Raw genomic sequence first — 27,847 nt, 5'->3', positions numbered from 1 at the left:
AAATGGGCTAAATGCCCCAATCAAAAGACACAGGCTATCAGATTGGATTAAAAAACAAGACCCATCAATATGCTGTCTGCAAGAGACTCATTTTAGACCCAAAGACACCCCCAGATTGAAAGTGAGGGGGTGGAAAACCATTTACCATGCTAATGGACACCAAAAGAAAGCTGGGGTGGCAATCCTTATATCAGACAAACTAGATTTTAAAACAAAGACTGTAATAAGAGATGAGGAAGGACACTATATCCTACTTAAAGGGTCTATCCAACAAGAAGATCTAACAATTGTAAATATCTATGCCCTGAACATGGGAGCAGCCAATTATATAAGGCAATTAATAACAAAAGCAAAGAAACACATTGACAACAATACAATAATAGTCGGGGACTTTAACACCCCCCTGACTGAAATGGACAGATCATCTAAGCAAAAGATCAACAAGGAAATAAAGACTTTAAATGACACACTGGACCAAATGGACTTCACAGACATATTCAGAACATTCCATCCCAAAGCAACGGAATACACATTCTTCTCTAGTGCCCATGGAACATTCTCCAGAATTGATCACATCCTAGGTCACAAATCAGGTCTCAATCAGTACCAAAAGATTGGGATAATTCCCTGCGTATTTTCAGACCACAATGCTTTGAAACTAGAACTCAACCACAAGAGGAAAGTCGGAAAGAACTCAAATACATGGAGGCTAAAGAGCATCCTACTAAAGAATGAATGGGTCAACCACGAAATTAAGGAAGAATTAAAAAAATTCATGGAAACCAATGAAAATGAAATCACAACTGTTCAAAATCTTTGGGATACAGCAAAGGCGGTCCTGAGAGGAAAGTATATAGCAATACAAGCCTTTCTCAAGAAACAAGAAAGGTCTCAAATACACAATCTAACCCTACACCTAAAGGAGCTGGAGAAAGAACAGCAAATAAAGCCTAAACCCAGCAGGAGAAGAGAAATCATAAAGATCAGAGCAGAAATCAATGAACTAGAAACCAAAAGAACAGTAGAACAGATCAACGAAACTAGGAGCTGGTTCTTTGAAAGAATTAACAAGATTGATAAACCCCTGGCCAGACTTATCAAAAAGAAAAGAGAAAGGACCCAAATCAACAAAATCATGAATAAAAGAGGAGAGATCACAACCAACACCAAAGAAATACAAACAATTATAAGAACATATTATGAGCAACTCTATGCCAGCAAATTAGATAACCTGGAAGAAATGGGTGCATTCCTAGAGATGTATCAACTACCAAAATTGAACCAGGAAGAAATAGAAAACCTGAACAGACCTATAACCACTAAGGAAATTGAAACAGTCATCAAAAATCTCCCAAGAAACAAAAGCCCAGGGCAAGATGGCTTCCCAGGGGAATTCTATCAGACATTTCAAGAAGAATTAATACCTATTCTCCTGAAACTGTTCCAAAAAATAGAAATGGAAGGGAAACTTCCAAACTCATTTTATGAGGCCAGCATTACCTTGATCCCAAAACCAGACAAAGACCCCATCAAAAAAGAGAATTACAGACCAATATCCTTGATGAATATGGATGCAAAAATTCTCACCAAAATACTAGCCAATAGGATCCAAAAGTACATTAAAAGGATTATTCACCATGACCAAGTGGGATTTATTCCTGGGCTGCAAGGCTGGTTCAACATCCGCAAATCAATCAACGTGATACAATACATTAACAAAAGAAAGAACAAGAATCATATGATCCTCTCAATAGATGCAGAAAAAGCATTTGACAAAGTACAACATCCTTTCTTGATCAAAACTCTTCAGAGTATAGGGATAGAGGGTACATACCTCAATATCATAAAAGCCATCTATGAAAAACGTACAGCGAATATCATTCTCAATGGGGAAAGGCTGAGAGCTTTTCCCCTAAGGTCAGGAACGCGGCAGGGATGTCCACTCTCACCACTGCTATTCAACATAGTATTAGAAGTCCTAGCCACAGCAATCAGAGAACAAAAAGAAATCAAAGGCATCCAAATCGGCAAAGAGGAAGTCAAACTCTCACTCTTTGCAGATGATATGATACTGTATGTGGAAACCCCAAAAGACTCCACCCCAAAACTGCTAGAACTCATACAGGAATTCAGTAAAGTAGCAGGCTATAAAATCAATGCACAGAAATCAGTGGCATTCCTATACACCAACAACAAGACAGAAGAGAGACAAATCAAGGAGTCGATCCCATTCACAATTGCACCCAAAACCATTAGATACCTAGGAATAAATCTAACCAAAGAGGCAAAGGATCTGTACTCAGAAAACTATAAAATACTCATGAAAGAAATTGAAGAAGACACAAAGAAATGGAAAAACGTTCCATGCTCATGGATTGGGAGAATCAACATTGTGAAGATGTCAATGCTACCTAGAGCAATCTACACATTCAATGCAATCCCCATCAAAATACCATCCACTTTTTTCAAAGAAATGGAACAAATAATCCTAAAATTTGTATGGAACCAGAAGAGACCCAGAATAGCCAGAGGAATACTGAAAAAGAAAAGCAAAGCTGGCGGCATCACAATTCCGGACTTCCAGCTCTATTACAAAGCTGTCATCATCAAGACAGTATGGTACTGGCACAAAAACAGACACATAGATCAATGGAACAGAATCGAGAGCCCAGAAATGGACCCTCAACTCTATGGTCAACTCATCTTTGACAAAGCAGGAAAGAACGTCCAATGGAAAAAAGACAGTCTCTTCAACAAATGGTGTTGGGAAAATTGGACAGCCACATGCAGAAGAATGAAACTGGACCATTTCCTTACACCACACACAAAAATAGACTCCAAATGGTTGAAAGACCTAAACGTGAGACAGGAGTCCATCCAAATCCTAAAGGAGAACACAGGTAGCAACCTTTTCGACCTTAGCCACAGCAACTTCTTCCTAGAAACATCGCCAAAGGCACGGGAAGCCAGGGCAAAAATGAACTATTGGGATTTCCTCAAGATAAAAAGCTTTTGCACAGCAAAAGAAACAGTCCACAAAACCAAAAGACAACCGACAGAATGGGAGAAAATATTTGCAAATGACATATCAGATAAAGGGCTAGTATCCAAAATCTGTAAAGAACTTATCAAACTCAACACCCAAAGAACAAATAATCCAATCAAGAAATGGGCAGAAGACATGAACAGACATTTCTCCAAAGAAGACATCCAAATGGCCAACAGGCACATGAAAAAGTGCTCAACATCGCTTGGCATCAGGGAAATCCAAATCAAAACCTCAATGAGATACCACCTCACACCCGTCAGAATGGCTAAAATTAACAAGTCAGGGAACGACAGATGTTGGCGGGGATGTGGAGAAAGGGGAACCCTCTTACACTGTTGGTGGGAATGCAAGCTGGTGCAACCACTCTGGAAAACAGTATGGGGGTTCCTCAAACAGTTGAAATTAGAGCTACCGTTCGATCCAGCAATTGCACTACTGGGTATTTACCACAAAGATACAAATGTAGGGACCCGAAGGGGTATGTGTACCTCAATGTTTATAGCAGCAATGTCCACAATAGCCAAACTGTGGAAAGAGCCTAGATGCCCATCGACAGATGAATGGATAAAGAAGAAGTGGTATATATACACAATGGAATATTATGCAGCCATCAAAAGGAATGAGATCTTGCCATTTGCAACGACGTGGATGGAACTGGAGGGTGTTATGCTGAGTGAAATAAGTCAATCAGAGAAAGACATGTATCACATGACCTCACTGATATGAGGAATTCTTAATCTCAGGAAACAAACTGAGTGTTACTGGAGTGGTTGGGGGTGGGAGGGATGGGGTGGCTGGGTGATAGACATTGGGAGGCTATGTGCTATGGTGAGCGCTGTGAATTGTGCAAGACTGTTGAATCACAGATCTGTACTTCTGAAACAAATAATGCAACATATTTTAAGAAAAAAGAAAAAGAAGAAGATAACAGGAGAGGAAGAAAAGGGGAGTATGTCAGAGGGGGAGACGAACCATGAGAGATGATGGACTCTGAAAAACAAACTGAGGGTTCTAGAGGGGAGGGGGGGAGGGGGATGGGTTAGCCTGGTGATGGGTATTGAGGAGGGCACGTTCTGTATGGAGCACTGGGTGTTATGAACAAACAATGAATCATGGAACACTGCACCAAAAACTAATGATGTAATATATGGTGATTAACATAACAATAAAAAATAAAAATAAATAAAAAAAAAGATTTAATTTGCTTTTGGGGTGCCTGGGTGGCTCAGTCGGTTAAGCATCTGCCTTTGGCTCAGGTCATGATCCTGGAGTCCTGGGATCAAGTCCCGCACTGGGCTCCCTGCTGAGCGGGGGAGTCTGCTTCTCTCTCTCCCTCTGCCCCTCCCCCCACTTGTGCTCTCTCTCTCTCTCTCTCTCTCTCTCAAATAAATAAAATCTTAAGAAAAAGATTTAATTTACTTTCGTAAAAAATGTTTAAAAATAATTACCTTTATTCTTATTTTTTTATATTGTAAGAACATGTTTACTGTGGAAAATAGAAGTGTAAAAAAAAAAGAAAAAATATCTTACAGCACAATGGAGTAAGGAAACCCACAAATCCTCTCTCCAAAAAGCAATTATAAATTTGGATAAAACTGTCATTTCAGAGTCAAAAAACCATTCCAGATTCTGAAAGTCACCAAAGGCACACAACAAACTGAAAAGTGGTGAATTTCAGATAAGAACACTACAAGTCTATGTGGTTCCTGCTTGAGGCTATACCCATCCTCCTCTAGCTCTGTCAGTGTGGCAGCCTCACTGGGGCAGGAGATGCTGTGAAAACCAGCAGCTTCATAGCTGCAGCTGGGCAGGGGTCACTTGATTTGGAGCACTATTAAGATGACAATCTCAGTGGCAAGAAAACAGGGAGAGCCAGTGGCTATATAAGCCTGAAATCATCATCCTGTTTGAGGCAACTAGTCAGGGATTTAACAGAAAGTTCCAGGAGGTAAGTCAAATATAGGGTGCTTGATAAGCTCCCCACATATCTTTAATTGACTGGAAGATATGCACATGTATAGCATAAACCAGAGTGGGAGTAAGCCACTCATACATTCCTGGCTGATGGAGGCTACACATGGAGATGCAAGGGAGTTCAGTATAAAGTAAAAGCTGAGGCAGACTTGAAAATAGCCTGAAGATTGAATGTTTGATCCAGGCCACACATAGATCCATCAGCAGAGAGTGGAAGCCTTACTGGACCAAGGTATTTGAGTACAACTTCTGGCCAATCTTCAGTTGAGCACTAAGCTCTGCAGACCCAGGGGTGACCCCAGGCTTAAAAATAAAAACAAGAACAAAAAACCTGATATCAGGGGCGCCTGGGTGGCTCAGATGGTTAAGCGTCTGCCTTCGGCTCAGGTCATGATCCCAGGGTCCTGGGATCGGGTCCCACATCGGGCTCCCTGCTCCTTGGGAGCCTGCTTCTCCCTCTACTTCTCTCTCTCTCTCTCTCTTCCTCTCTCTCTCCCTCTGTCTCGCATGAATAAATAAATAAAATCTTAAAAAAAAACCAAAACCTGACATCAGAGGCCACACATTTCAGGGGAGACAAACATGAGAAAAAAATTAATCCCAGTAAACAAAAATAAAAATAGCAGAAAAAAAAAAGAAAAAGAAAGAAAACGTTAGAATCCAGAGTTGTTACAATGTATCATCTAAGATGTCCAGAATTAAAAAAATTATGAGGCACACAAAAAACAAGAAAGTGTGACCTAAACTCAGGGAGAAAAAAAATAGTTGGTAGATATAGTATCCCCAGATGTTGGATTTACAAAGATTTCAAAACAGCTGTTATAAAACTGTTCAAAGAACTCAAGGAAACCATGTTTAAAGGATAAAGAAAGTATTATGGTGATGATTCAAAAAAAATAGGGACTCTCTTTTTTTTTTTAAAGAACCATATCAAAACCTGGAGTTTAAAATTAAAATAACTGAAATGGGGAAAAGAAAAAAACAAAAAAAAAACAAAAAAACCTCCAGAGGGACTCCATAGCAGATCAGAGATGACAGAAGAAAGAACTGGTGAACATGAATATGTTCAATAGAAATTTTCCAATCTGAAGAACAAAGAGAAAAAGGATGGAAGAAAATAAACCATCAAACACTTGTAGGACAACATAAAACATATCAACATACATGTAATAGGAGTCTTAGAAGGAAGGGAGAGAGAAGAAAAGGCAAAAAAAAAAAAAGAATTTGAAGAAATAATAGCCAAAAACTTCCCACATTTGAAGAAAAACATTAATCTATAGCTCCAAGAAAATCAATTCCAAGAAAGATAAACAGAAAGAGATCCACACTTAGGCACACTATAGTCAGATTGTTGAATGTCAGAGAAAGAGAAAAGTCTTAAAAGTAGCAAGAGAAAAAACTACTTATCACATACATCAAAAACCATGGAGACCAGAGGTAGGAGAATAATGTCTTCAAAGGACTGAAATTAAAAATAACTGTCAAACAAGGGGCTTCTGGGTGCCTCAGTCTGTTAAGCGTCTGACTCTTGATTTCAGCTCAGGTCATGATCTCAGGGTTGTGAGATTGAGCCCTGCATCATCAGGCTCCATGCTCAGTGGGGTGCCTGCTTGAGAGTCTCCTTCTACCTTTGCCCTTCCCTTCCCCCCCCTCAAATAAATAAGTAAATCCTTAAAAATAACTGTCAAACAAGAATTCTACATCCAGTAAAATTATCCTTCAAAAGAGGATGCAAAATAAATATTATCAGATAGACAAAGACAGAAAGAAATGGCTAGCAGATGTGCCTTTAGTAAAGGAAGTCCACCAGGCTGAAACTAAGTGACACTAGACGATAACCTGAGTTCACAGGAAAGAAATGAAGAAATGAGACACCAGATATGAGTACATAAACATTTTTTCTTTAAATGACATAAGATCATGTAACACTGCATTTTCAGTTTATAACATATATAGATGTAATATATATGATGATATATATTACAGAAAAGATAAATAAATGGGGAGGAAAAGGAGTATGGCTGTTGACCATTGGATAGCAAAGAAGTTCAACTGGGGTGACATAGACCTGAACCGGCAAGCAAAAAGCAAAAAACTGGGTCCAATGAAACCTGTTTGGAAATCTCCCTCTGGGGAGCTGGTAGAACATGCTGGGAAGGCCTGTGCAGGCATGCTCCTATAGCTTGCTGGCAAACTGCCCACTGGGATGCCTGAGGACTATCTGGAAGCTGGCTGGGGTGCCAGTGAAACTCACTGAGAAGCTGTTCATGGGATGTTACCAAAACACAACGGGGCTCAGCACAACTGGATTCCTGCAGGTTAGTTGAGCACTGCCAGAGCAAAAAGAGAGGAAAGCATACCAGAACCAGGAAGAAAGGCCAAGTCCATTCTCCTGCAGTGTCCCTCCAGCAGCAATGTTCCTCTACTAACAAAATTAACATCTAGCTAGCTGGCACAGGAGAAATGTTAAAAGGGTCCAGCTCCAGGACCCACGAGGCAGGGCAATGAAGGGTGGATCTGGAGCTGTAAGGTGCACTTCTCCATCTGTTAATGAGACTCTGTCTTGGATTAAGTTTACCATTTAAAATATTTATAATCTTGGGGCACCTGGGTGCCTCAGTCGGTTACGCCTCTTCCTTCGGCTCCGGTCATGATCACAGGGTCCTAGGATCGAGCCCCGCATTGGGCTCCTTGCTCAGCAGGGAGCCTGCTTCTCCCTTTGCCTGCTGCTCCCCCTGCTTGTGCTCTCTCTCTTTGTCAAACAAATAAATAAAATCTTTTAAAAAATAATAAAAATAATAAATAATAAATAAAAATAATAAATAAAATAATAAAATTAATAAAAATAAAATAATAAAAACAAATAAAATATTTATAATCTTTGATAACTTTTCCTCCCTAAAAGAACAAAGAAAGTTCTGAAAATCTGTTTTCCAGGGTGCCTGGGTGGCACAACTGGTTGAGCGACTGACTCTTGGTTTCAACTCAGGTTGTGATCTCAGGGTTGTGGGACTGAGCCCCACACTGGGCTCTGTGCTCAGCACAGAGTCTGCTTGGGATTCTTTCTCTGCCTCTCCCTGACCCCATCCCCTGCTCACACTATAATAAAAAATATTTATTATTATTTATAATAAATAAATAAAGTCTTTGAAAATCTGTTTTCAGGCAAGTAAAAAATAACTTTGACACTGCACCAATGAATGAAAATAAGCAGGGGAAATCCACACTGCTGGGATCTATTTATAGTTTATTTTCTGTATTATCTTTTTTATGAAGTTCAAAATACATTATAGAAAATTAAATTAACTTCTACAACAATCTTGAGCAATACCTTGGAATAAATTGTAAAAAAGATATCCATTTAGATTCTCACCCTTTGCTTGAAGGTATAACTCAATTCTAGAACTCTATATAAACACACTGAATTAGTGGCTTTTTCTTAGTGACTATCTTTTTAAAGATGGTTATCTTTCAGTCAACATCATAGATCCTTTTATTTCATTTTGTAAACCCTACTCCATAAAACTCCCCAAGTTTCAAGTGCATAAAAGATAACATATTTTGGTGAAGGTTTTGATTTTTAGTAAGCTGAGTATCTTTTCTAACTATAAACTCATTAGTAGGCTTATACCAATTATTATCTACACTTAACAGCCAAAATTTTTTAATAGATCAATCTATAGCTTATACCAATCTTCGGACAAAATGATGTATCTTAAGGATATACAGATTTGTAATTAGTACTTCTCTCCATTTATTTCTAGAATAGAAATATTACTGTACCCAGGTTATAAACTGAGTATCATCTGAGTAGGAAATATATATTTATCTATGCACATATCACTGAAACAATAAGATTTCAGGGCACCTGCGTGGCTCAGTTGGTTAAGCATCTGCCTTCAGCTCAGGTCATGAACTCCGGGTCCTGGGTTTGAGTCCTACATCAGGCTCCCTGCTCCACGGGGAGCCTGCTTCTCTCTCTCCCTCTGCCTGCCACTCCCCCTATTGTGCACGCACGCACTCTCTCTCTCTCCCTCTGTCAAATAAATAAATAAAATCTTAAAAAAAAAATACAATAGGATTTCAGTATCCTTCTGAACCTGTGCTTCTGTAAGGCCACCAAAAGAAATGGCATCGCAAACAAGGTTTTCCATTTTTAAGTAAGAGACTGGGCAATAAGAGATTAGTCTGCTGGTAATTTTTTCAACAATATTTATGTTTGTGGATCATGAGTGCCAGGTACTATGCTACTGCTCTACTAAAGATCAGATAAACCAATGAAAGAAGTTTTTAAAGATTCTGCTGCTCACCTGAGCTCCTTCTGGGGGTGGGAGACGACAGCCAAATATGGGTGGGACAGGAGAGCCACATTCTTGACAGAAGCGAGCAAAGGGGTCAGATGGGCGGGGGGCCAGGCAGTGGGCACACCTGCAACAAAATAGGTTTCTGATTGGCTATGTTCTGATGGGTTCACATTAAGAAGTCAGATGAAAATCTCCAAGTGTTCAAACATTTTAGAAAATAAAAAAACAAAACAAAGAGCAGACCACTCTCAAAGGCTATATGGAACAAGTTCAAGACAGGGGTTGCTTCTCCAGTCATTTTATTACAAAGTGGCCTTCCACCTGGACCCACTGGTCCTTCACCTGGCCTGGCTTACCTTATTTCCCGACCTGTGGCAGAAGTTTATCAGCAGCCTTGATCCCACTTCTGACTCATCCTATGACACTGGATTTGGCGTGGGTGAGGGTGATCCCCGAGAATTCCAGTAAAGTCTACCTTAACTGCAATCTTCTGACTTCCTACCTGACCTCTGAGCTCAGTCTGTGACAGGTCTTGCCTAGAGGAGGACCACGTCTTGACCAAAGAAGATATACAAATGGCCAAGAAAGACATGAAAAAAATGCTCAACGTCACTTGTCATTAGGAAAATGCAAATCAAAACCACAATAAAATTCCACTTTATATCTATTAGGATGACTATTAGAAAAACAGATAATAACAAGTATTGGTGGAGAAATTGACACCCTTGTGCATTTCTGGTGGAAGGTAAAATGATGCAGCTGCTGTGGAAAACAGTTTAGCAGTTCCTGAAAAAGTTGGGCAAAGAATTACCATAAAATTGAAATTCTAGTCCTAGGTAAATACCCCAAAGAACTGAAATCAGGGACTCAGATACTTGGACACCAATGTTCACAGCAGCATTATTCACAATAGTCAAATGTGGTAACAACTCAAGTGTCCATGAACAGATGAGCAGATAAACAAATTGTGGTATATACATAATGGGATATTCTTCATCTTTAATACAGAATGAAATTCTGATACATACTACAACATGAGAACTTCAAAAATATTATGCTAAGTGAAGTAAGTCAGACACAAAAGGACAAATATTGTCTGATTCTACTTAATAAGGTAATTAGAATAGGCAAATTCATAAAAACAGAAAGGAGAACAGAGGTTACTAGGGGCTGGAAGGATTAGGTGAAGGAGTTATTGCTTAATGGGAACTGAGTTCTGTGTGGAATGACAAAAAAGTTCTGGAAATGGATGGTGGTGATGGCTGCACAACATTGTGAATGTACTTAATGCCAGTGAATTGTAAACTTAAAAATCATTAAAATGGTAAATTTTATTTATGTATATTTTACCACAATAAAAGTGTAAAGGGCCTCAAAAATAATTGATATAAAATAAAAGTAATAATGTAAGGATGTATATGTATAATATGTATAAATGTAATAATGTATTATGGGGTTCATAATACTCGTAGATGTGAAATGAGTGACCACAGTAGCACAAAGGCTGTTTTTAGCGCCCAGAAGTACAGGATCATGAGGTGCCTGTGGTGTGTACAAGGTGGCCTAATCCTGCTTGAGGATGGGCTGTGATGCGTTAAAAATACGTATTAGAAACCCTAAAGCAACCACTAAAAACAAAGTTCTAGCTAATAAGCTAACAAAGCCTATAAAACAAAATGGAATCATGAAACATACCCAACTAATCCAAAAGATGGCAGAAAAAAAGAAAAGGCAACAAAGAACAGATAAGATGAACAGAAAACAAATAGCACAATGGTTGATTTAAATTCAAACATATCAATAACCAGAATATACTCTTAACACCCCAACTAAAATGTAGAAATTGTCAGGTTTTTTAAAAAGCAAGACCTAACTAGATGTTGCTTTAAAAAAACTTAAAGAAGTGCTCGCTTCGGCAGCACATATACTAAAAAAACTTAAAGAAAAACAGATAGGTTAAAAGTAAAAGGATGAAAACAGACCATGCAAACACTAATCAGAAGAAAGCAGGGGTGGCTGTGTTAATATCAGACAAAATAGGTTTTTTTTTTCTTCAGACAAAATAGATTCCTGAACAAAGACCATTACCAGGGTTAAAGAAGGTTATTCATAAAGATAAAGGGGTCAACTCAGCGAGAGGACATAAGAATCCAAAAGGTTTATACACAATAATAGAGCTTAAAAGTACATGAAGCAAAATCCAATAGAAAGCATGGATATGTAGACAAATTCATAATTATAGCCACAGATTTCTCAATCACTGATGAAGCAATAGGTGGAAAAATCAGTAAATATAGAGAAGAGTTAAACAATATCATCAACCAACTTAACCTAATTGACAGTTGCAGAATACTCACCCTAGCAAAATGCACATTCTTTTCAAGTGTACATGGAACATTCACCAATCAAATCATACAATATATGTTCTCTGATCAAAAAAGGAATTAAATTTGAAATAAGTACCAGAGGATATAAGGAAAATCCCCAAATATTTGGAAATTTAATGAAATACTTTCAAATAACCCATGGGTCAAAAAAGAAACAACAAGGATAGTTAGAGTTTACACCAAATTAAAATGAAACACAACAGGGGCGTCTAGTCAGTCAGTAGAGCATGCAGCTCTTGATCTCAGAGTCGTGAGTTCAAGCCCCACACTGGGCATGGGGTCTACTTAAAAAAACTAAAAATAAAAATGAATGAAAACACAACATACCAATATTAGGGGCTAACGCAGTACTCAGGGGGAAATGCAGATTCTAAATGCCTATGTTAGAAAGAAGAAAGGCTTCAAATGAATGAGTTCATCTTCCACATACTAAAGAAATTAGAAAAAGAAGAGCAGAGGCACCTGGATGGTGCAGTTGGTTGAGCAAACAGCTCTTGGTTTCAGCTCAGGTCCTGATCTCATCAGGGTCATGAGATCCAGCCCCACGTCCAGCTCCAAACTCAGTGCAGAGTCTGCTTTACACTCTGTCTCCCTCTGCCCCCTGCTCCTGCTCTCTTTCTCTCTCTCTAACAAATAAATAAATCTTAAAAAAAAGAAAGAGAAGAGCAAATGAAACTAAAGGTTCGCTAAAAAAGAAACAGATAAACCTAAACAGACTTATATTTATTAAACAAACTTAATATGTAGTTTAAAGTCTTCCTTAAAACTCTGGACCCCAGTGCCTTCACTGGTATACCCGACCAAACACCTAAGGAAGAAATAATACCAATTCTTTTCTTTTTTATTAACATATAATGTATTATTTGTTTCAAGGGTACAGGTCTGATACAGGCTGATTCATCAGCCTTACACAATTCACAGCACTCACCATAACACATGCCCTCCCCAATGTCCATCACCCAGACACCCCATCCCTCCCACCCCCCAATAATACCAATTCTATACAAACTCAGAAAATTAAAGGAGAGAGAATACTTCCCAACTCATTTTGTGAGCCCAGAATTACCTCGATATTAAAATCAGAGAAAGACATTTTAAGGCATGAAAACTACAGACCAATATCCCTCATGCACATATATGCAAAAAGTTCTTTATATTTTAGCAAATCAAATTAAATATTACATAAAATAGGGGCGACTGGGTGGCTCAGTAGTTAAGCGTCTGCCTTTGGCTCGGGTCGTGGTCCCAGGGTCCTGGGATCGAGCCTCACATCGGGCTCCCTGCTCCATGGGGAGGCCTGCTTCTCCCTCTCCTACTCCCCCTGCTTGTGTTCCCTCTCTCGCTATGTCTCTCTCTGTCAAGTAAATAAATAAAATCTTTAAAAAAATAAATAAATATTACATAAAATAGATAATACTTCAAGTGAGGTCTATCTCAGAAATGCATGGTTGATTTAAAACTTGAAAATCAGGGCACCTGGGTGGCTCAGTCAGTTAAGCGTCTGCCTTTGGCTCAGGTCATGATCCCGGGGTCCTGGGATTGAGCCCCACATTGAGCTCCCTTCTCAGTGGGGAGCCTGCTCCCTCTTCTCCCTCTCTCTCTGCCTGCTGCTCTGCCTACTTCTGTGCTCCCTCTCTCTCTCTCTGTCAAATAAATAAATAAAATATTTTAAAAAATAAAACTTGAAAATCAGAGGTGCCTGTGTGGCTCAGTCAGTTAAGTGTCTGACTTTGGCTCAGGTCATGATCTTAGGGTCCTGGGATCAAGAGCCCTGCCCCTGGCTCCATGCTCAGCAGAGAGTCTGCTTCACTCTCTCCCTCTGCCCTTCCCGCAGCTCATGCTCTCTCTGTCTTTCTCTCTCTCTCAAATAAATAAACAAAATCTTTAAAATAAAACTTGAAAATCAATCTTTGTAATTCACCACATGAACAAAAAAGGAAAAACCATATGATGACTTTAATAGGTAGAGAAAATGCTATAGACAAAATCCAACATCTACTCCTGATTTAAAAGAAAAACAACCAAAAAACCCTAGGGGCGCCTATGTGGCTCAGTCAGTTAAGCATCTGCCTTCGACTCAGGTCATGATCCCAGGGTCCTGGGATCCAGCCCCACATCTGGCTCCCTACTCAGTAGGGAGCCTGCTTCTCCCTCTCCCTCTGCCCCCCGGCTCATCTCTCTCACTCTCTCTATCTCAGATAAATAAATAAAATCTTAAAAAAAAAAAAAACTGTCAGCAAGCTAGGACTAGGAGAAAATTTCCTCAATCTGAAAGGTCAACAAAAAAAATCTATAGCCAATATCATATTTAATGTTAAGAAATGGAATGTTTTCTCCCTAAGTTCAGGAATAAGGCAAGAATGTCCACTCTCATCACTTCTATTCTAAATTTACTGAAAGTTCTGGCCAAGGCAACAAGTCAAGAAAAAAAAGAAAAAAGAAAAGGGATCTGTATATATGTTCCAGCTATAGAGATCAGACAGTTTCGGCTTGCACAGCACCTCAGGAGAGGAAAGAATATATGAATAGGGAATATTGCCATCCAGGTGGCTTTAGGGTTCTGAGGAGTAGAGAAGGATGGCACGGGGGAGGTCTGGATGGATCTAATTTGTGTAGGAGTTCCCCATAGATAAATTACTGATCCCCCAACTACTATCTCCCAGGATGTAATGGCTGAATTAATATGTAATCAACTGCACTGTAACTAAGGCAATTGCACGCCCCACCCAATACCATTTCTTACCCTCTAATCCTACCTGATCTTTAACAAATCATTAATAATTCTAAGGATAATCTCTATTTTGTTGTGCTTTTTTGTAACTTTTAAATAAATCAGTTTATAGTGGAAGGAAGGAAGGAAGGAAGGAAGGAAGGAAGGAAGGAAGGAAGGAAGGAAGGAAGGAAGGAAGGAAGGAAGGAAGGAAGGAAGGAAGGAAGGAAGGAAGGAAGGAAGGATCCATGTAGAAAATGAAGAAGTAAAATAATTGCCTTTATTTGCACGTGAGGGGGGCCTGGCTGCCTCCATCAGAAGAGCATGCGACTCTTGATCTCAGGGTTGTGAGTTTGAGCCCCACGTTGGGTGTAGAGATAGAATAAATCAACTTTAAAAAAATAAAAAAATATTCACAGGTATCCTGACCACCTATATAGATAATTCTATGGACCCTACCAAAAAAGCTAAAAGAATAAGTGAGTTTAGTAAGGTTCTAGGATATAAGAACACTACACAAAATCAATTTTATATTCCAGCAATGAATAACCAGAAATTTACATTTTAAAAACAATACCATTTATGACAGCATCAAAAAAATACGAAATACTTAGAAATCAATTTGACAAAAGATATGTAAATCCTGAGCACTGAAAACTATACAACACTGCTGAAAGAAATTAAGGAAGAACTAAATAAACGATGAGATACCTCATTTTTCTGGACTGTAAAGACTCAAAATTGTTAATAACATCAATTTTTCTTAAATTAATATATCAACTAAATGCAATCCAAATCAAAATTCTAGCAGACATTTTGTAGATGTTGAGAAGCTGATTTTAAAACTTATTTGAAAATGCAAAGTACCGAGAGGAGCCAAACTATTTTTGTAAAAGAAGAACAAAGTTGAAGAATGTATAACACTTAGTTTCAAGACTTATTATAAAGATATGACAATCAAGCAGTGTGGTAGTAAATAAATATAGACAAACATCAGTGGATCAGAATACAGAGTCCAGAAGCAGACCCACAAAATCTCAAAAGTAATCATTCAGAAAAGGACAATCTTTTCAACAAATGGTGCTGGAATAACCTCACACCATAATTAAATATGGATCATAGACCTAAATATAAGAGATAAAACTTCTAGCAGAAAACACAGAAGAAAATCTTATGAGTGAGATATGTCTTCGGCTTGGGAAAGACTTCTTAAATATGTCAAAATAAACATTAAGTATAAGAAAAATAAATACATCACATTTCAACAAAAAAACTTTAGCTCTTTAAAAATAAACTTTCTTAAGCAAATAACAAGCCAAAATTGGGAGAAAATATTTGCAAAACACATATTAACAAAAGAGAACATGTACAACTCTATAATTAGGAGATATAGTACTCAATTTTTAAAAAGGACAAAATGTTTGAACAGGCACTTTCCCAAAGAAGGTATATGGATGGCAAATAAACACTTTTACAGTGCTCAAAAGTCATTAGTCACTAGGGAAATGCAAATGAAATCCCAAGCACCATCTCACAAGAATGGCCAAACATAAAAATTAAAGCATTGGTGAGGATGTAGAGAAAGTGGGACTCTCATACACTGTTGCTGGGAATGTAAAATGGTGCACCTCCTTTGGAAAACGGTTTGGCAGTTTCTTAAAAAGTTAAACGTACACCTATCATACGACCGAGGCATTTCATTCCAGGTATATACTTAAGGGAAATGAAACTATATGTGCATATCATGACTTGTATACAAATGTTCTTAGCTTTATCTGAATAGCCCAAAACTGGAAACAACCCAGATGTCCATCAATAGATGACTAAATATACAGATTGTGATGTATCCATACAACGGGATACTACTCAACAATAAAAAGAAATAAACACCTGATACGTGCAGCAACGTGGGTGAATCTCAAAATAACTAGGAAAAGGAATGGGCCGCCAGGGTGGCTCAGTCGTTAAGCGTCTGCCTTCGGCTCAGGTCATGATCCTGGGGTCCGGGGATTGAGCCCCGCATCGGGCTCCCTGCTCCACAGGAAGCCTGCTTCTCCCTCTCCCACACCCCCTGCTTTTGTTCCCTCTCTTGCTGTGTCTCTCTCTGTCAAATAAATAAATAAAATCTTAAAAAAAAAAAACCTAGGAAAATGAAAGAAGCTTGGCAAAAAGAGCACATACTGAATTATTCCATTTATGTATGGAATCAAATGCAAACTAAAACTACAGTGCCGAGAAGCAGATCAATAGTTGCCTTGGGATAGGGAGGAGCACAAGGGAGGGATTTCAAAAGGGTACAGTGCAGGAAACTTTTGGAGGTGACGGACTTGTTCATTTTCTTAATTATAGTGATAGTTTCAAGGTTATATGCATGTCAATTGCACGGTTTTTTTGCAAAATGAATTAAAAAATTTTTTTTACTTGAGTATAGTTGACACACAATGTTACATTGGTTTCAGTTGTATAACATAGTGATTCAACTTCTTTACATGTTAGGCTCACAAGTAGAGCTACCATCTGTCACCATACAATGCTATTACCATTGGCTATATTCCCTATGCTTTTATTCCTGTAACTTATTCATTCCATAACTGGAAGACTATAACTCCCACTCCCCTTCCCCCATTTTGCCCATCCCTCCATCCCCCTCTTCTCTGGCAACCATCAGTTTGTTCTCTGTACTTGTAAGTCTGATTCCTCTGTTTGTTTATTATTTTTTTTTTTTTTGCTTTTTAGATTCTACATATGAGTGAAATCATATGGTATTTGTCTTTCTCTGTCTGACTAATTTCACTCAGCATAATACCCTTTAGGTCTATCCATGTTGTAGCAAATGGCACGATCTCATCCTTTTTATGGCTGTGTAATGTTCCACTGCATAAATATACCACATGTTCCCTATTCATTCACCTATTGATGAACACTTAGGTTGCTTCCATGTCTTCGCTATTGTACATAATGGTGTGATATACATAAGGGTCGACTGTACTTTTTAAATAAGTACAGTTTTATTGTATATCAATATACTTTTAAAATTTATAAAAATTTAATGAAAGACAGTTGGGTGAGAAAACACTATTCCTATGTCTCATCCTTAAATTTTTTTGACAATGTCTCAGTAGAATTTAAGAAATAGTAAAGAAAATGGGATACTTACTTGAGAAAGTCTGTCTCTCTTTGAATTCTCATGATCTCCGTGCTTGTCAAACTCTTCTGGCCAGTTATGTGTGCAAAACTAGGGAACTACAATTAAGGTCCATATAAAATCACAGTAAAAGCTATGTACAGTAAAATTTCATTTTAATGTGTTGTCTTACCATATCCAGCACTCATCTTTTGAGAACCACGATGGGAGAATCATAAGTAATGATTACCCCAGGACCCAACATTAAAAAGATTAGAATGCTATCATGATTAGGTACGTATATTTCATTAAAAACAGAGTTTACAAGAAAAGATATCTGAATTTACCATCAGACAGACCAGAGTTTAGAATTTAAAAACCTAAGTTGCCCTCTATTTTTCTCAAAGATTACATCCCCAGGACTCAAAGATTCACCTAAAAGAACATATGCAGCAACTGTCTGCTGTTATCCACAAACATTTAACTCATTTGATATATTTTTATTTGAGCATTCACTTTGTACCAGGCACTGTGTTTGACATAGGGAGGGGGGACAAAGATAAATATTACACGGTCCCTACCCTTTAGGAGCTGAACTGGTGGACACACAAAATACTGAAACACTGTGGTTTGCATTTGTGTTGAGTCCCATGGGACCCTAGAAGAGAAAATAACCACATTCACTTGCTCCAGGGGAGAGAGACTTCCTAGAATGCTAACACCTGAGCTGGGCCTGGGAAAGTAAAAAAAAGGTTTGTCAAATGGACAGAAGACAATGGGAATCCCAAGCAGAGGAAACCCCTTTGCAAAGGCACAGTGGTAGGGCAGTGCTTGGCCTATCCTGGGGCTCAGGGGTGTGACGTGCTTTAGACGTCTGAGTAGCTGCAGAAGGAACATGGAGGGGAGGAGCTATCCCTTAAGAAGGGTCTGACACCTGCTAAAATGGTATTACGTAGTCATTATCTCCTTAACATTTCACAATGATCTTATGAGGTGAGTAATATTATCCTCATTTAAAAATTTTTTGTAATATTTTCTTTTGATATAATTTTGAACTTACAGAAAAGTTGCAAGGAGAGTACAAATAACTCCTGCATACCCAGCTTGACCAGTTTTTCATGTTAACATTTTGCTCAGTGCACCTTCTCTCTCTCCCTGAATCACGTGAGAATGAGCAGCAGTTACAATGCCCTTCTGCCCCTACATACTTGAGTGTGCACGACCTAAGAATTAGGATGTCCTCTTACATGACAATGCAATTATCAAAACCAGAAAAGTTAATGGCTACACAATAATGCTATGATCTAATCCCCAGATCTTTATTCAAATGTCATTGTTCCTACCAATGATGTCCTTCACACTATATATTATTTTTCCTGGTCTAGGATCCAGTCCAGTGTCACACTGTGCATTTAGTTGTCAAGTCTCTTTTGTCTCCTTTAACCTGGAATTGTTCCTCAGTCTGTCTGTATCTTTCATGATCTTGACATGTTTGAAGAGTAATGGGTCATTTAATCTGTAGAATCTCCATTAATTTGGTTTTGTCTGATGTTTCCTCATGATTGGATTCAGGCATGCATTTTGGCACAAATATGAGGGAAATGATATTGTGTCCATCTCAGTGCCTCACACCAAGAGGCACATATAATCCCCATTTTTGTTTCCCTTGCCTTTGAAGACATGTCTAGCAAGAAGTTGCTGAGGCCAAGGTCAAGGAGGTTGCTGCCTATGTTCTCCTCTAGGACTTTGATGGATTCCTGTCTCACATTTACGTCTTTCATTCATTTTGAGTTTATCTTTGTGTATGGTGTAAGAAAATGGTCCAGTTTCATTCTTCTGCATGTGGCTGTCCAATTTTCCCAACACCACTTGTTGAAGACACTGTCTTTTTTCCATTGGATATTCTTTCCAGCTTTGTCAAGGATTAGTTGACCATAAAGCTGAGGGTCCATTACTGGGTTCTCTATTCTGTTGCATTGATCTATGTGTCTGTTTTTGTGCCAGTACCATATTGTCTTGATGATTACAGCTTTGTAGTAGAGCTTGAAGTCCGGAATTATGATGCTATCAGCTTTTGTTTTCTTTTTCAACATTCCTCTAGCTATTCAGGGTCTTTTCTGGTTCTAGTCAAATTTTAGGATTATTTGTTCCAGCTCTGTGAAAAATATTGATGGTATTTTGATAGGGATTGCATTGAATGTGTAGATTGTTCTGGATAGCATAGACATTTTAACAATATTTTTCTTGGAGAGAGGTGGGTGAGGGGATGGGGTAACTGGGTGATGGGCATTAAGGAGGGCACTTGATGTAATAAGCATTGTAATATGCGACTGATGCATCACTAAACTCTACCTCTGAAACTAAAAATAATCATCATCATCCCCATTTTTGAGATGAAGATGCTGAGGCTCAGAAAGGTTGAGTCACTTGCATGAGGTCATGTCAACAGTATGTGAACTATCTCACATATCCAGGCCTCTCTGACCCCAGTAGGGTCCCTGTCCACCATAATAACTATGGGCTGAGCTTAGGACTCCAGAATTTATGCTTTAGGCAATGGGGAGCAGTCAGAGATTTTGAGTTGCTTTTGTGTCAGATCTAACATAGCATAGACAAAGTGGTGGTCTACTGGCCAAATCTGGCCTGCCATTGAGTTTCATTTGGCCCATATATATTGGTCCACACAGCGTTTCAAAATTCAATTTAATTGTTAACATTTAAAATTAGGTTATAACACATAAAGATGCAGGTTTCTGGATTTTCTTGCAAAATCATAAGATGTGGCAATACTGAGTCTGTAGGCCTTCTTGTCCATAACTGACTGGAGCTAAGTAGAGATAACTAACCCATTGAGCTGATTCAGGCATTCCATGTTGCCAGAGAACCCCTGGCTCATGCCCTGAAACTAAAGCCCCGTGTCAGCCGTCATTTGTCTTCCACCCAGGTTTTACAACACATTTACTCTGCTGCCTAGCCCCTAATGGCGCCCCCAGGTCAGATGCTTAGTTCAGAGACATCTTGTCTCCCTGGTGGTTGTTGACATGTTGTAATACCCAGCATCATTAATTCTGATGTTTGCCGAAGTATGCTTGAGATGGGATTTAGCTGGAATAATGACAAGAATCTCTTACCAACAGGAATAAAAAGAGTAGAAGATAAACGTTTTGCAGTCATTTTCTGGCCCCCTTGGTTCTCTGATTTCTAGTCAAATTCCCCGAATGTGTCCCCATGTTCCTAGTTTTGGGGTATTCTAAATCTTGGAATCTTTACATATTGTCTCATTCTATCTTTCCTTTTGAAACAACTCAAATAACTAGGTGGGCAAGGTAATCCAAATATTCATACACAAAGAAAATCAATCACTCTTTCTGGACACATTACAGATTATTATGGTCACGTGAGAATGTTTTCCAAAAATAGTTATGATTGCATTTTGTCATATACCATTCATTCTTCAAAATGATATTTTTCTATCTCAAAGCCAGTATTCTTATATACTACACTGGCTACACTGGGGAGCACTGCTTACAGGAGTTGAGTGCTCATTAGTCTATTTGGTAACCAGGGAATCATTCTTCCAGAAGACTGAGAAGGGCAATCTTCTATTGCAGGGATGGTTGTCCTTTTGTTTACTGAGATTTTCAGGAAGGCCTTACTAGGTCAGTGGTCCTCTGGCCTGGGCTTTGTGACCCTCCAGGAAATACAGTCAGTGGGCTCATAGAAGAACCCGGGAGGTCACACTGAGTTACCCTACAGCACTAGAGACTGGAAATGATGAAAAGGATTTGACTTTGAGATAAGGATAGTTGGTCTTCTAGGCCAGGGATGCTCAGACTGAGCTGATTACCAAAATCTTTCAGGAACTCCATCCCAGGCTTATGGGATCAGATTATCTAAAAGGATTGTAGGAAGGTGTAGCTGGGAGTGCATATATATTTAAAGTTCCCCCAGGTGATTCTGATGTACAACCAGGTGTGAGGGTCATACTTTTTTTATACTTGATGGTAAGTGTGAGCAGCCTTGGGATCAGAGGTACACAAGGAGCAGTTGTGGGTGGCTAGAAAATGTGATTCCAGGTACACTCTATCTAGGGCTCACAATTGGAGGAAGAGAGCAAGGGCTCTTGGGTTGCCCTTAGATGCCAAAAGTCTAGATTGGATTTTATAAACACTGAAAAATCTGAGTGCTCGAATAGTTGTAGTAGGCAACTAGGATAAGAGAATCTTTGTGTTATACAGTAATTAAGTAATTAAGTATTTAGGTTGTAAATCACCTCCAAATCGAATGGGCAAGTCCCTGTCCTTGTCTAATTTGAAGCCCTAGTAACATTTGACATATATGTGTACTTCTCCTTGAAACTCTTTCTTCTTTTGACTTCTATGGCACCACTTTTTTTTTCCTTTGACTTTCTTCCTTCTTCTCAGGCTCTTCCTCCTCTGTTCAACCTCTAAGTCAAGGATTTTGTCTTGTGCCATCTACTCTTCATCTTCTGTACCCTGTCAGCAAGTATTCTCATTCAGACCCAAGCTTTAAACACCATCTATATATTGAATATTTCTAAATACATATCTGTGGCCCTGACCTCTTCCCTGAGGTTGAACTTGCACATCCAACAGTCTACTTGAGACATCCAGATAGATGTCTAATGAGTCCTTTCATACCTGCTTCTCCCTGATCTTCCCCATCTTAATTAATAGCACCACCATCTCTAGATGTCCAGGCCAGAACCCAGAGTCAACTTTGGCTCCTCCCTGTCTGTTTTCCCATCCATCTGATCCTTCAGCCAAACCTGGTGTCTCTTCCTCCAAAACATATCTGGATTCCCATGCCTCCTACCATCACCACTCTACAACCTTGGTCCAAGCCACCATCATCTCTCCCCTGGAGCAAAAACCTTCTAAATGATACTCCCCTCCTATTCCTTTACAGCTTAATCTCCATACTGTGGCCGAAGAGAAAAATTTTAAATGCAAATGATATCCTGTCTTACCTTCCAAATAGATTCCCTTTACAATTAGAGGAAAATCCAAACTCCTTGCTATAGGCCTCAAGATCCTAGCATCTGTGATTCTCAACTATGCCTGTCCATCAGGAATCACTTGTGGGTGAATTTTATTTAATTTTTTTAAAGATTTATTATTTTTTTGAGAGAGAGAGCACGTGCATGCGAACGCACATGCACATGAGCTGGGAGGGGAGGGGCACAAGGAGAGGGAGAAGCAGGCTTCCTGCTGAGCAGGGAGCCCAACTCAGGGCCCCATCCCAGGACCGTGGGATCATGACCTGAGCCAAAGGCAGATGCTTAACCGACTGAGCCACCCAGGTGCCCACTATTTTAAAATTTTTGATTGATGACTTAACATGTTTATTATCTGCATGCCCCACTCCCAATAAAATGTAAGCTTCTGAGTACAGGGGACTTTCTTGTCCAACACACTATTCCCAGGACTAAAACAGTGCCTGGCACATGGTGAAAAGGCTAGGAGATATTGACTTAAAAGTATTTCATGGGAAGATTAAGAATATAGGAGGTATTTAGTACCACAAAGATTTTCTTTAGAAGTTACCTGAGACTGGCAGGTGGGTGGTCTAGAACCTGATTCTTCATGGTAAGGTGGGATTTCCAGTGGACTCTCTGAGAAACGAAGATCTTTCCATGTTTTAGAGTCAGTTCTTTCACCTACCTCAAGGTCTACAATTATTTAAAAAAAAATCATTCTGTGAACATCTGTAATTATATGTGTAATTATGCAAATATGTCTTCATAGGTAGAAACCTTTTTAGGGACCACTGTCATCACATCTTTAACTAGACATAGCAACTATATAAAGAAGCCCCCACTCGGTGAACTAACACTGGGAAAGAAAAAATTAACCTGGAGTGAGAAAATAAAAATCTGCCCTGCTACATTCTATAACATTCCACATCAGGCTGAGAAAATAGATAAATCCAATGGCAAGGTTAGCAGGAAACATTATTTCTCCCAAGGACACACAGTAGCTGTAAAATGTCATAACAGCCCCCCACCCTTCTTTGAGTGGCTACTGTTTCCACATTTATTTTTATAGTTTCCAAGGTGAACAAAACCCTGGTTCCCTTTGCAATCCATACCTGATGGTGCCAGTTCACATGCAGCCCTGCTTTGCTTCGAGTCTGTCAAAACTCCACTCTCATTTAAATTTCACCCAGACTCCACCTGTCCCCCAAGCCCTATAACCTTGTCTTTTCCTTTGTTTGGTGTGATGCCCCACAGTTCTTCTGCAGGGTGGTCTCCCTTGTTGCAACGGGTCAACAAATCTCACTTTGTTGGACTCCTTGATAATCCCTCTTGGTCTTAGGCTGTTATCGAGGACAGCACTAAGATTATAACTTACTTTTCTATTCCAGTGTTTCTTATTCCAACCCTTCTGCAGACAAGAACATAAGCAGTGAACCCATTTGGTGGTTTAGAATATTAAACCTCATCTTCATTCTTCCATGTCATACCTGCAGACTTTCTAAGGTTAACATTCCAATGCTGTTTATTTTCAGCATTCTTATATTTCTTCCATAGTTTTGATCCCACGAATCCATTTTTCAATTCCTAGGAATGAAGAGATCGCATGTCAATCACTTGATCACACCCATTTGCAATGTGAAAATGAAAAGTTGCCAGGTAGAGACAATGTCATAGTGTGCCCTTCTTACTTGAAAGGGTTTACAATAGTTTTTACAAAATGACCTCTGTTTCACCTTACTCTGGAAACACACAGCTTTTATCTGGGCCGCTTGGCTGGTAGCATGTCTGGTTGGTAGGCTCCACCAGGCAAGCAGCAGGCAGCAGGACATGAAGGCAGGATGTTACAGTCATGGGAGTCTGGGGAATAACAAAGGGACCACCAGATCCAGGAGGCAAATAAAAGGTGGGGTCAGACCAAGATAGATTTAACCACACTACCTGCCCATGCACAGTCCTTATAATCTTCTCCATGGACTTTCTTCCCCATGGACTCAGTCCCTTATGCCTGATTCAAGCCTGAGCACCTACTGACCCAAGTTGGCCCAGCCTCTGCTGGATACCCCTGCCCATGGCAGATCGCTGTCCTGATCATACTTGAGCCCCACACTATGCCTGTACCCACTGCTCTGGTCCCACAGCCACCTCTGGACTCTGGTCCGTCCTTGGGCTAAAGGGATCCCTTCCCAAACTTCTGGTCATCCCCATCAAGACCTCCATGACTAAGACTTTTTGGTTGATTGCCTTACCATGAGCTAGCCCATCCTCTGGCCCTCGGATCTGTCTCACTGGTGCTCAAAGCCCAGGGACTGAAGTTTCAAACATCCTTGTAGATAAGTCTAGTTCATCCTCCAAAGAGGCAAGGCTTTGAGCTTTTCAGGGATGAAGATTTCAACACAATGAATGGCTATGGTCACAGAGGGTTTCTACTAGTCTGATGTATCTGTTCAACAAATATACACTCACTGCCCTCTACAGCCTACCTCTGTGCAAGGCAATGAGTATGGCAGACATGCTCTCTGCCACCTTAGAACTTACCCTGCCTGGGGAAGGTAGACAATGAGCAAAGTAATCACATATTCAAAGCCATATAAAAGGAGAAGGCCTGAATGCTGGGGGAGCAGTGATAGAACACAGCATACACAGTGTAGTTTGGCTGGAGTAATATACAGAGGAGTCACAGAGCAAAAAAGGATGACTGAAGACAGAAACTGATCACTTTCTTCAATAGCAAGTTCCACTGAAGACAATGGAACATGGGCCATGATGCTGGGGAGGAATTTCTAATGTGCAGGATGGACTGACCAACAGGCAGGAAATCACTTTGCCATGGTGGCTACTGACCTCAATTATAAGAACCTATGAGCACAAGTGACAAAATGAAAGAGAAGATGGGAATCTTCTCTGAGAAAAGAAGGAACCAAGAATGTGGTGACCATCTGAAAGTGTTACAGTTTCATTACTTGCCTGTTTGGAAGAATCTTTGAGAACATTTTCAACATGGTTTTCTGAAGAGACTGTATTTGGTGGCTCATAGCCCACCTGAAACACCTTTGTTACAATGCTACTCTGTCTGCAGTCCCTGAAAATTATTCAAAATAGAAAAAGTGTTACATGAAGCTTCAAAGAAAAGACAGCTATCTTGAATAACCATGCTGCCAGCCACACCACTTGATAAAGAACCAGGCCACTACCACCTTCAACCCCACCACCACCCCACTCTGAGTTTCCTTGGTTGGTTTCCATAAATTACCATTTGGGCCCCTAGTTTGTTTGTTTGTTTTTCTCTTCCCAGGCTTGACATTCCTGCTCTTATGTTTTAAATTAACCAATGAAGAGCGAGACCAAGAGACCCTAGGCCCCCACCCTCAACCCCAATAAAAGCAGAACCCCAGGCCCATGAACTCTCTCTCTCTCTCTACTGGTGACCTTGTTGTGTGGCCTCAGGTATGCTATGTAATTTCTAAGACCTGTAAGTAATAAACCTTGTCTCTGAGAGTTTCCTGATGGTTCCTGCTGAGGATGTCTTGCAGCCATGCTAAGAACCACAAGGGCCAGTCTAGCCACAACACTGGTTACTGATGGGCTGAGGCCGGCACACGATAGTCTTCATGTGGACATGTTTTCATTTCTCTTGAATAGATATACAGGAGAGGAATTGCTGGGTCATGTGGTATCTCTAACTTTTTAGAAACTGCTAAATTGTGGTTGTTCCATTTTACATTCCCACCAGCATTATCTGAAGTTTCCAGTTTCTCCACATACGCATAAACATTGATATTGTCAGCCTTTTTTGATCACCTGTACTCTTGATTATGTTCTCTGTAGGCATTTGCTTGTGCTGTGTCCCTAGAGTATGGGGATATGGGCTTGGCTGTTGGAACACAGAATCAAAACAATAGTGGCTTAAACTAGAGAGAATCAACAGGGTATAATCAGCCCAGAGCTGGTACAGAGGTGCCATGGTGATGGGGGCATGGTGTCAAGTTTCAACCTCATTGCTCCATCTCTAGGACCTTGAACTTGTCTTCATGACCCAACATGGCTGGCCACATCCACATTCCAGCCAGTGGGAAGCAGGGACCACCTCTTCCCTTTAAGGGCACAATCCAGAAGTTGCACACATCACTTTCACATACACCTCGCTGGCCACACCTGGTGATATGGCTCTTGACAGTTGCAAGGAGGATTGGGAAATATCTTTGTTTCAGGCAACCATGTGTCCGGCTAAAAATCATGGGCTCTATTATTCTAGAAGAAGGGAAACACAGATACTGGAGGACAGCCACCAGCCTCCAATGGTCATAATGACCATGCGTCAGATTTAATATTTTTAACTCTCATGCCCACTAATTTGTGTTGAAAGCTCACAGCTGGAACACAGGTGATTCTGTGTGAATTCTATTCTGCCCAGGCACTTAATTCTTTTTCCATTTCCATTCTCTTCTTTCTTTTGTGTTCTTTGTCTGCTTTGCTCTTACTGATTTTCATATTGGTCTGTGATACATTTCATGTTTCATTAGCCTTTCTTTTGCAATTTCTCAGATCCCTCACATGTCAGATTTTTAATATTTCTTAAAAATTTTGAAGCTTTAAGTAAATAAGTGTTGCAAAATACTTTAAGTTCTTTGATTAAGTAAATATTTATAAATGCATAAACATCAATTCCAAAACAGTTGAGAAATGTTTAACGTGAAGCAATAAGGAAGTTTCAAGCTACATTTCTAGAAGAAAAAAATGATCAGAAATACACAATTCATCTCAATTGCCACTATCTATCAGTGTGTAATAATATTTAAACTACATGTTCACTGGCTGGAGTGATTTATGGGTAGCTAAACTTTGGGGAAGCACACGTTTTGTTTTCCTTTGTTTTGTTCTTAATTACAAAACCAGTTTTACAGTTACAGGAATCTGGATGCAGATACAGATGATCTTTTAGATGAACTGCTTACTTAACTCATTCACCTCAACATCCATCTCACCTAAATGTTCATCTTTGGTCCCAGGTCTGTCACCCAAGATACAGTTGTCCTCCTAGCTAGCATACTTCCTAGACACCACAAACATCTCTATCCAGGGATCTTTTAAATCCTGGATAATCATGGGGCTCCCTGAAATGTGCGCTTCTAGCCCCACCATCACACTAAGCTGAAGCCTGACTCCCATCCACTTGCTCTACTCCTGGAAGGTACAGGTTGTCTCTCCAACCATATCTGGCCCCTTCCATGGGGACCCAGCCAGGGCTCTCACCCGTGGACTTTGTTCCCTCCATGAGGAGCCCAGAAACTAGCTTCAACTGC

The 27,847-nt window shown here is 39.7% G+C and overlaps 1 protein-coding gene across 1 annotated transcript in view; it reads right to left on the bottom strand.

Annotated features, from left to right (window-relative positions):
- DZANK1 (double zinc ribbon and ankyrin repeat domains 1) overlaps positions 1-27,847 on the bottom strand; it is a 68,254-nt gene that overhangs the window by 29,808 nt on the left and 10,599 nt on the right. The window contains exons 3-7 of the mRNA XM_028112948.2: positions 25,512-25,626; positions 24,035-24,131; positions 23,116-23,240; positions 17,582-17,667; positions 9,334-9,451 (exon numbers count right to left, since the gene is read on the bottom strand). Coding sequence (XP_027968749.1) covers positions 9,334-9,451; positions 17,582-17,667; positions 23,116-23,240; positions 24,035-24,131; positions 25,512-25,626 — 541 coding nt within the window. The remainder of the gene's footprint in view (positions 1-9,333; positions 9,452-17,581; positions 17,668-23,115; positions 23,241-24,034; positions 24,132-25,511; positions 25,627-27,847) is intronic.

The sequence above is a fragment of the Eumetopias jubatus genome, unplaced genomic scaffold (genome assembly GCF_037043125.1).
Source record: "Eumetopias jubatus isolate StellerSeaLion01/CBP00866 unplaced genomic scaffold, mEumJub1_p1.0 scaffold_9, whole genome shotgun sequence".
NCBI classification, from domain to species: domain Eukaryota; kingdom Metazoa; phylum Chordata; class Mammalia; order Carnivora; family Otariidae; genus Eumetopias; species Eumetopias jubatus.
The sequence above is the reverse complement of the archived record's forward strand: the minus strand, read 5'-3'. Positions and strand labels throughout refer to the sequence as shown.